The sequence below is a fragment of the Petaurus breviceps genome, unplaced genomic scaffold (assembly GCF_028583685.1).
Source record: "Petaurus breviceps papuanus isolate PSGF00001 unplaced genomic scaffold, PetGlider_PUasm1.0 90825, whole genome shotgun sequence".
In the NCBI taxonomy this organism is placed as follows: Eukaryota; Metazoa; Chordata; class Mammalia; order Diprotodontia; family Petauridae; genus Petaurus; species Petaurus breviceps.
Genome location: NW_027187353.1, coordinates 17,590,155 through 17,600,536, shown reverse-complemented (window position 1 = coordinate 17,600,536; position 10,382 = coordinate 17,590,155). Strand labels below are relative to the sequence as shown.

The following is a 10,382-nucleotide window of genomic DNA, read 5'->3' as shown; positions in this document are numbered from 1 at the left end:
TCCCCCCTGGGGGTCCCGTGAGGCGGCCCTGGAGCCCACGGAGCCATGGCTGGCCTCAGCCTGCTCATCTGTTAATGGGATGAAGGAGGGGTCTGCCAAGCCTTCAGGCTTCACACTAGGGCCAGCTATGGCTCCGTGGGCTCCAGGGCCGCCTCACGGGACCCCCAGGGGGGAGGAGGGGCCCAACGTCAAAGCGCTCTGGAAGCCTCCCGGCCCAGGCCCCAGAGCGCGGGAGACACGAGGGCCACGGGTCACGTGGGGGCACGGCACTCTTCCCCACCCAACCACCCCCCATCCCTCCCTTTCTCTAGGGCTCTGCTGGGCCCTGGGCCGAAAGCAGCTGTGGGGGGCGGGGGAAGTGGCGGTTGAGCCCAGTGCGCACGCGCGGCGGCCGCAAAGGCAACAGCATCAGCATCAGTGGCAGCGGCGACCCGGGTGGGGGGCGGGGCAGGTGCAGCCCGGCGGGCCCGCGCGCCTACCCGAGAGGAGGGGGTAGGCGGCGGCCAGGCCCAGACTCTGTGGGCCTGCTGGGGAGGAGGGGCAGCCTGGCGGACGGAGGCCGCCGCGCGGGGGCCCGGCCCTCCCCGCGTCCCCCGGGGCTCCTCACCCGGCCACCCGTAGCAGCGCCTTGGTGGGCAGGAAGGCGAGGACGCGCTCCACCACCTCGGCCAGGTTGCTCAGCACGAAGGCGGCCTGAGAGTCCACGGAGGAGGAGCCGCCGCTCCCCACCGACTCCATCGCTGCCTCCCCGCAGCCGGCCCTCGCTTGGTGCCGCCGCGACGACAGCAGCTGCGAGCGCTCCAACGCACCGCTTTGAACGCCCAGCGCGGATGCACGCCACTTCCGCTAGCGCCCGCGGGGGGGCGTGGCCCGGCGGGGCCGCGCACGGAGGCCCCGCCCCCGCCCAGCCTCACTTCCGGTGTGAAGTCTGGCTGCTGCTGCCACGTGTCCCTCCTTCCCCCCCTCCCACCAGTTGTCTCGCCTAGCGGGGCACCTCGGCCCGGAGGAGGAGGGCAGGTTTCCAGGAGGTCCTCGCGGGGCAGTGACCCCAGCAGACCCCTAAGCCCCCAGGGCGTGGCTCCTTGGCCGCCCTTCGGCCTAGAGTCAGGAAGCCCTGAGCCCACATCCAGCCTCAGACCTTCACCGGCTGGGTGACCCTGCCCTGCCTCAGTTTACCCACCTGTAAAATGGGGATGATCGTAATAGCCTCTCCTCCAAGGGGCACACATGCAGGCGAATGAAGGGTGCTAGCGTGTCCAGTTCAGGGGGGCGGGGGCCTTTGGAAGGGCTCCCCCAGCCGGGCTCCTGGTTCTTCTTCGCTTCTTCTGCCGGCCGTTCCCATCCCCACCTTGTCCGGGACGGAGATGGGCTCCGAGCGCTGTTTGGAACTCCAGGAGGCAGCACTTGAACCCCTTGGGTCAGTGCTGGCCGCACCATGCCTCCGGCCTGGGCCCCCCTGACCCCAAGGCTGGCTCTCACCACGACACAAGGTCGCCTTCCATCGTTCACCAACATTTCATTTTCAAACGTGATTTAAAAAAGAATCCGATCCCATGCCAGTGGAGCCGCTGGATTCTGGGGGTGGGTGGGCATGGGCCGGGGAGTCCTGCCCTGAGCGTCCCTGCGGCCCCGGAGGGGTCCCTGAGCCCGAGTGCCTGCGTCAGAGGGTCCTGATGAGGTCGTGATCAGTCCGCTATTGATCAGTCCAGGGGCTTCCAAACCTCTGCATTCTTCTGCTCATGTTTAGCTCAACTGAACTCAAGGTTCTAGAGGGTCAAAAAGGTAGAGTAGTACCAGGGTAAGTTCTGTACGGTTCTCAGGGCACCCTGGAGGAGCCTTCCTCACAGCCTTCGGGAGCCACTGACCCGGTCCAACCACCCTCGTGTTGGAAACCGGCCCAGAGAGGGGCCACAGACGCCCAGAAGCCTAGCAACCTCCTGGGGGGGGGGGGAGTCTGTGATCTCACAGATATGGGGGCTCTTTCCAGCACCTGGAGGCCCCCAGCTGGGAGGGGGCCATGGACAGCTTGTCATCTGCATCCCTGAAGACAGCACCCCATCACCACATAGCCATGATAAATTGGAGGCCATCAACCAAGGGGAGGCGGTAGCATTGACAGAGATCAAGAAGATTTTAGCAGAGACTTGAAGGAGCCAGGGCAGCCCGATGCAAAGGCGGGGAGGGAGAGGGCTTCCAAGCAGGGCAACAGCCAGTGAAAATGCCTGGTCAGGAAATGTAGTGTCTAGTGTGAGGAACGGCCAGGTTTTGAAGGGCTTTAAAAGCCAAACCGGATAGGGAGCCATTGAGGTTTACTGAATGGGGATGGAGGGTGGGGGGGCATTGTCCAACTTGTTTTTTAGGAAGCTGAGTTTGAGAGCTGAGTGGAGGATGGACTTAAGTGGGGAGAGACGAGTCAGGGAGACCATGTGTGAGGCCACTGCAATAGTCCAGGTGTGAGCAGATGAGAGCCTACACCATCATGGTGGCAGTGTCAGAGGGGAAAAGGGGGTGCATATGGGGATCTGGATGTGGAGGGCTGAGAGTGAGGAGCCCAGACTCTTAGGTTGTCTTCCTGCGTGACTGTGAAGGTGATGGTGTCCTCCATCAAGTCAGGAAGAGGGGAGTGCTTGGGGAAATAGATTGAATTCAGCCTTGAATATATTTAGTTTAACATATGTAAGAGTCATCCAGCTTGAAACATTCTGTAGGCAGTTGGGGATGAGACAATAGAAAGGGAGAGATGGAGTTAGAGATGAGAGATCAGGAGAGAGGTTAGGGCTGGATCAACAAATCTGACAATTGAGATAATGAGATCACTAAGTGAAATAGTATAGAGGGAGAAGAGGGTCCAGGACAGAGCTTGGGGGCAGGAGGTGGATGTTGCCTGGATGAAGATCCATCAGAGGAGACCAAGAAGGAGTAGTCAGGAAGAACTAGGAGGAAAGTGTCTCAAAAACCTAAAGAGAAGAGGGTATCAAGAAGGGGCTAATCAACTGTGTCAGAGGCTGCAAAGGTCAAAAAGGATGAGTATTGACTAGAATTGGCAATTAACAATCGTTGGTAACTTTGGAGAGAAGAGCTCTAGGTGAATCATGAGTTCAGAAGGGGTGAGAGGAGAGGGAGTGGCACCATCAATGTAGATGGCTTAATCAAGGGCTCCAGCCAGAAAAGAGAGAAGAGATAAAGGACAGCATCGGCAAGGAAGGATGACTCAGGTGTGTGTCGGCACAGGGCAGTTCTCAGTATTGATCCCGGTGCTGGTAGTACAGCCTCCCAGCAATCTCACTACCGGTGACTACATGACCTATGCTGTGTTCCTGTGTTGCTTTTGCTCATCCCCACTCTTTTACATCACGACTCTCAAGATGTCCAAAAGTCAGTGGGTTATGTGAGATTATAGCTCAAAAGATAGACCTGGGGTAGATACAGAGATGTAGGAAACCTTGGTAGGTCCCAGCACAAGAAGATAATCATCCTGCCTCAGGGGTGGCAGCAGTGGGCTCAGGCCCCATCAAGGGCAGCACCAATTGATTGAGCATTATGGTCAAGATCCTGAGCTCGGTGCTTCTGAAGGGGGGAAGTCAATGTAGCATGGGATTTCTGGTCTCTTCTCTCTTCCTCCTTCTGTCACTTAATTAATTAATCACTTCATTAACATGGGGCACTGCTGATTTGCTGCATGCTGTTGCTGTTTTTGCTGGTTTGCTGTCTTTCTCTTGTGATTTTTCTTTTTCTCCTCCCAAAGGATTCTTTCACCTCAGAGGTCAGGATTATTCAGTCACTGCCCTAAAAGCAGATTTTCCTTAAGAAGTATTGAAACTGCCTTTAATTGTTTCTGGGGGTTATGGCTCAGACCCACTGATACCTTATCTTTTTATCTTAGGTACAAAAAAGTCAGGGCATCAGGAGCCAAGAGCTCCTCCCTCCAGCACTGGTTGTCTGGGCATTGACAACAGAGAGGTGGTGAATCCATGCCCAACTGAACCGACAATGCATACCTGTTAAATAGTTTCTCATTGCTAAGGCTAAGTAAGCCTTTTGTTAACTATTAGATGAACTACAAGCAGTGGTATGCAGAACCAGTTGTTAAATTTTCAGGATTTTTGTGAGTCAATTGTTAAACAACCATTATTTAAAATTATTTAAATTTATAATTAAGCAAATTATATTAAAATAAAGGTAATAAACACTCAAAACTCATCACTTTTTAACAATTTCATTAGATTTACTATTATCTATGCTCTTGAGGTGATTTGTGTCTACTGTACCTGCATGGTGGAAATACTAGATAATGGCAGGTTACTACACATCTTTTCCCAGCTTTGCATTCAGTGATGCCAGGTTGGTAGGTTGAAATCCACCACAGTGGGACTATTTATACTATGGAAATCAGCAAATGCTAGAAATTAAGGCTTGGTTTATTGTCTAGACCAGGGACTGACAAGCTACTGTCTGACCTAGTACTACTACCTGTTTTTATGTAGCCCAGGGAACTAACACTGCTTTTTACAATTTAAAATACAATACTTTATTTAAAAATGTAAAAACTACTCTTAGCTTGCTGACCATACAAAAATAAGTTTGGCCTGTGGATTGTACTTTGAAATGGAGAAGATGTTACTAATACAGATTAAACAAACAAACAAAAAAAAAAACATGTCATATCTGTAGCTTTTATGCTGTGAAAATGTTCTGGTATTCCAAAGCTATTATCAAATTCAGCAAAGAAGTTTGTTCATGGGAGTCATTGGCCAAGGAGTGATGGTCCTACAAAGGATAATGTTGTTTCACTTTTGTCTTCGTCATTAACCCCAATATTCAACTAGGAACTACACTGGTTCATAAATGACAATGAGTGGCTTTTCTTCTGGACTGGACAGTAACTGAGCATTTATGCTATGTCTTGTCATATTATTCACAGTGATAGAAATATAAAAAAAGTTGATAGTGGATTTAGCAAGAAATTCCAAGTCACACTGAAGGTGTAGGTATAAATGGAAAAAATGAGGCATTCTAGGTTAAAATGTGTTATTTTTAAAGTTATATAATCAAAATTTTATAGATAACTCTCAAGTGTTAACTGTTTTGCTAATGTAGTGGGAAATTATTTTTTTCAGACCGTGTTCCCTAAAATGCCAATTTTAGGCATTGTGATTTTTAAAAATGAAACAAATTGAAAACAGACACAAAAAATAAAAACAAGAATAGCTGTGGAGCACCCAAACCACTAGATTAACCACATTTTGAATCTGTTGAATAATCAGTCATTGAAGAAAACCCATCACATTTCTCAAAGGAAGAAATAAATTTCTCTTACATTTCCAGATTATTGGAATGAAAAACAAACATTTCTCTTTTACAGAACAGTACAGGATGGAAAGATTGTTTGATAGGTTGGTTTTTAGGAGTCACAGCAAAAAAAAAGCACGTCCATCTGTTCCAGGAATGGAGGACAGGTTTAATAACCCTGAATGGTACAAATAAATCTAGTTAGGCAAACTTGTCTGGGAGAAAAAATTAAGGAATATGGCGCTTCTAAAACCCATATTAAAATTCAAGGTTTTTTAAAAAAAAAAGTTGGCTAATGACAATTTCCAGCTTAGTGAATAAATAAAATATCGATCCTACAAGTTTCAATATATTGTTGTCTACTTTAAATGAGTGCAACCTTAATATTTGAAAGTAAACTTAATAATTGCCTTGTATTCTCATAGTGCTAACACAATGTTGGGAAGAATAACTATGAAGTTGTTAGAACATTTTCCCCAAGTAATCATTTGGCACTGTTAATTTGATGATTCAACATTTCAGGGTATCCTCTTTATTTTCCATCTGGCCATGTTCCTTTGGATTTTTCCATCATGACCCCTGGAACCTCATCTTGCAAGATCACATCAGCCCTGATACTCAGAGGTCATCATGTGCCTTCTGTCCCTGGGCCCCTCTAAACAGAGAGCTCCCTAAACTTCCACTAAAGGAAGGTGTCTGGTTCATTTCCCACTCGGCTTCTTTTGACTTTTCCATCTTGCCCTCATGCTGGATTACCTTCTCTCCCCAACCCGCCTCCAGCTTCCTTTTCTGTGTTGTCTTCATTCATTAGATTGTAAGCTCCTTTAGGATGGGGGCTATATTCTTTTTCACATCTGCACCCTCTATCCCCCTGCCCCAACACTTAGTACAATACCTGGCACATAGCAAAAGCGTAATAAATGTTTATTGATTGACATTTGAAGTAAAAAAAAGTTAATTTTAAAATATTTCTGGATGAAATTTATTCTTTACCACCTAGGTAATAAAAATCAAATTGAATTAAATATTGTAGTTAAAAGAATTTCAAATTGAAATGATTAAAATTTGTCAAATACTTGAACTCAGATGGGTAGCATGTGTATATGTGTGCACAGCCCACATTATAAATGCATTTTCTCTTCTTATTTTGGTTTGGTAAAGATATTAGCTAACAAATTTCTTTTAAGACCTTGTTTTAATGATTGACATGCTTGAGGAATTTTCATTACTTTCCACCACACTGCAGAAAAGATCAACTTGCATTCACAAAGTACAAAAATTAATCAAATGTACCGTAAGAGCTTTGGAAAATTTAAAGATTGGTACTGGGAAGCATGAATCTTTAAATGAAGATCTGAACAAGTCAGATATGTTAAAAAAATTCCATTTAATGAAAAAGAATTAATTTTATGTTCTCCCTAGGAAAACTGATGCAACACAAGAACATATATCGTTTATTGAACCAAAAAAAATGACAGAATTTTAAATTATTTTGATTAGAGCCATCTACTTGACCCTTATGAAGAACTTCATCATGGATAGCTGATAAAATCTATATCTAAACACATATTTAAGTAAAAATTTAAAACATGAAACTGATTTGAATGATTTTAGGGATTTTGTAGAGAGTAATATAGAATCAATGTTCCAAACTCTACGGTTATACCAAACACTAAAAAAGGTAATTGGCAATGTTGCTACCAATAGTGCTGAAGTCCGAAGAGGTTTCAGTTTAATAAATATAATTTGTAAGAGGGTGAGGAATAGTTTAACAGAGATCATATAACACATTTAATGACAATAAATCTGTTGAGGAAAGAGTTGGCAGATTGGAATGCAACTCCATTTATCAAACCATACTTAAACTGCCACTGTTGACAAGCCTTGTAACAAATCAAAAGTATTTTGTGAGAATCAACTATTTGGAATTTACAATAAAGAGTACTGTGTATTTATTACTTGTAAATTTACAATAAACTCATGTACACACACCCACATCTCTCCCCTCTCCCCACAGTCAGTTGTTAAAACACTTCCCAAAGCACCACGGACAATGGTCTCCTTTCCCTCTAATCTTGAACTTTAATTACCAGACTCACCTGAGTCCTCCTACATTTCCTGACCTGAAGACCAGCCCTCATTCCATTATAACACACTGTCTTTTCAAATATTTCTTAAAACAAAATGAAATATGGCACATGACAAAGATAACATTATTGGAACATAGTAGGCACTGTATAAATGCCCCTTCCCTCCTTGCTAAATGAAACCATGGGGAGGGTTACATCTCCTGTCACCTTGTTAAAAATAGGCCTGTAGTAGTGGCCCCAAAGCCACCTTTTCTTATCTTCAGACACTTGAGTATCAGCTAGTCAACAGAACCTCAGGGATCCCTTGCAACCCCAGCACAAATGAGCACTCTTCTACGACCCTGAGCCTGCACATTAGGTGTGGGCTTCTTCCCTCTGATGCCTGGTCCTGCTTGACCTAGGTAAGCTGCCTTTAAAAACTCAAGATTTTTCTGGTTCCAGCATACGCAATCACACGCCCCCCCCAAGACCCCCGGGCAGCCCTTTTCTCAGCTTCCCTGACTGCCCGCCCCCCCCACCCCTTACCATACATAAAAGCTGGCTTGCTTTCCTTTCACCCCAGTCCCTATGCTGTATGTACTTCAGACCCTCACTCATCCAGGCTGCATTGAATCAGGGATGAATCAGCAGTTTGCTATGGCGACCAAAGCCTTCGGCTCTATTATGAGAGGCCTATCATCTAGGCAGAGGGAATTAAACCCACTGCCTTCAGCTGGCTATCAACCCACATGCGTAGTAGTGTTCAGGCCGACTGCCACATTTTAAGCAGCACACAATGATAAGGTCAAGATCTTCCAGAGAAAGTTAATGAGGATGATGAAGGGATTCAAGAATAGGCCATGTGAGTATTGGGGAGGAGGAAAAAAATGTTTTAGCCTGATGGAAAAGACTGAAGGAGCCTCTGCTGGGTTTACTTATGTGAAGGGAATATCCAAGGCAAGAGGGATGAGTCCTGCTACGTGTCTGCCCACTGAGGGCAGACCTAGGAGCACTGAGCACAAGGTGGCAGAGGAAAATCTTGAGACAAGCTAAGAAAACAGCTTTTTAGGAGAGCTGTCCAAAAGGAATGGACTGACTCAGGAGCAGCCAGATATTCTGTCAGCAGCCATCTTCAGGCAAAGCCTTTTTGGTTTGCTAGACATTTCACAGAGGCTTCTCCGGTTCAGGCTGAGCAAGCCCTGGGATGCAAGCTCAGTCTCTGCTTATTACTCGTTGTGTGAGCCTAGCCAAACACCTTCACTTCTCTGGGGATCATTTTCCTCATCTATAAAATGAGACTGGGCTAGATTAGATCTCATAAAGGTTCTGTCTTGCTTTTATGCTCTGTGAGTCTGTAGAAGGTGGCAAAATCTGTAGATGTGAATTGAGAATGGCATGGAATTTGAGAGAGGAGACATACACTGTTATGTTTTGGCAAATCAGAATAGTAAGGTATCAATCACTGAAGGACAGCAGGCACATCTCACTTCAAGCACATCCATCTGAATCTCTGACTTTAACAAAAAGGCACAGGATAATTTACTTTGCAAAATCTTTACAAGAGGATTTCCTCACATCTGTTTTCGTCTTCCCATCCAGAGGTTAGTACATAGTAGCTCTTTAATAAATGCTTTGAATCACAAATAATACCATTTACTTGTGTTATGGGAAAACTGTATCAGAATGGCTACAGAAACTTCAAGTCCACTGCTCAAATCAATGGTTGTCACATTGGAGACGAAAGGTGCAGAAAATGGCGTCTCCTGCCATGCCAGGTTGCTCTTTTTGGCAGACTAACTTTTTCTTTGTTATAGTGTAAAAAAGCAAAGTTATTGATCACACTACTTAAAATTATATTGCTAATAACGATACAGCTAATTCTCTGCAGGATGTCAGACTAGCAGCTGTAGGCTATATATATTACAGCCAGTTGTTTTTGGTCTCCAGTTGGATATTTTACTAGTAGTTTTCTTTCATGTACACTGCTGTAGAGATGCCTTATTTTGGTCAGTTTGTCATGCCTTCTGGTCACTGTTTTCCTGGCACATGCAAATGAGAGTGCTTCACAGCCAAGTATGAGTCCAAATGTGAACAGTACAGTGGGCCAACACTTTGGCAAATCCCTTGCTATCCTAGGAATGGGAAAGCATATAGTTAATATGACTGGCTGCTAGTGACCATCCTGAGTTAGACCATGGCAAGCCCCTGCTCTGGAATCAAATACTGATTCCTCTTTGTGGCACTCAAAAGTTCTTCACAATTTGGCCCCAACATTAGTTTCTGGGATTGTAAAACATCATCCATCCATAGCAATCTTCAGTTCAGCCAAGCTGGCCTGCCTTGAACAAGACAGCCCATCTGCTGCCTGGGTGCCCTTAGAAAGGCCATCATCCCCCTCGTCCACGGGGGTTCTCACTTCTACCCCTCGGCATGTCCTATGTGCTTTAAAGCACTAACTGCAACATCTTCCCAGCTGCTGGCACTCTCCCCTCCTGAATTACCTTGCATATATTCAGCCTATGCCCTAGTGTGTAAGTTGTCTCCGCTCTAAGGCAAGGCATACTTCACCTGTCTTTATGTTCCCAGGTTCTCCCGCAGTGCCTAGCACTTTGCAGATGGCTAATAAATGCTTATTATTGGTTAAGGTGGCTTGGTTGTGGGTGCAGATCCTAGAAGGCTCCTAGCTTCTGGAAGGGCATGGCAGTTTTGATTTTCAGAGATTTTCCCAGACATGCATGCTTCTCCATCTCTCTCCTGGTGAATCAGCCCTCAGGAGGGTGTCCATGTGTCCCCTTAAGCCTGGCACCTCCCCACTGCTTTGGGGAACAGCGATGTGACCCTGTCATAAAGACTTTCTGAGGCAGTAAAAGCTGCATTTCTGATGTAGCAACTGTATGACACTCTTCTTCTATCTTGTCCCAAGTCTGAGAGTTCTACACATCAGAATCTTAAAAGTTAACCCCTTATATAAATAAGCTCACATATTGTACTCCAAAATTAGGAAAGGATGTTTTATAACTCAGG

At 46.1% G+C, this 10,382-nt stretch overlaps 1 protein-coding gene across 2 annotated transcripts in view; it reads right to left on the bottom strand.

The window, feature by feature from the left end:
• Window positions 1–866, bottom strand: part of FBXO22 (F-box protein 22) — a 27,577-nt gene extending 26,711 nt beyond the window's left edge. For both annotated transcript variants that reach the window (XM_069071412.1, XM_069071413.1), the window contains exon 1: window positions 608–866. In XM_069071412.1, the coding sequence (XP_068927513.1) occupies window positions 608–738 (131 nt within the window). In that variant the 5' untranslated portion in view covers window positions 739–866. The remainder of the gene's footprint in view (window positions 1–607) is intronic.
• Window positions 867–10,382: the final 9,516 nt, after the last annotated feature.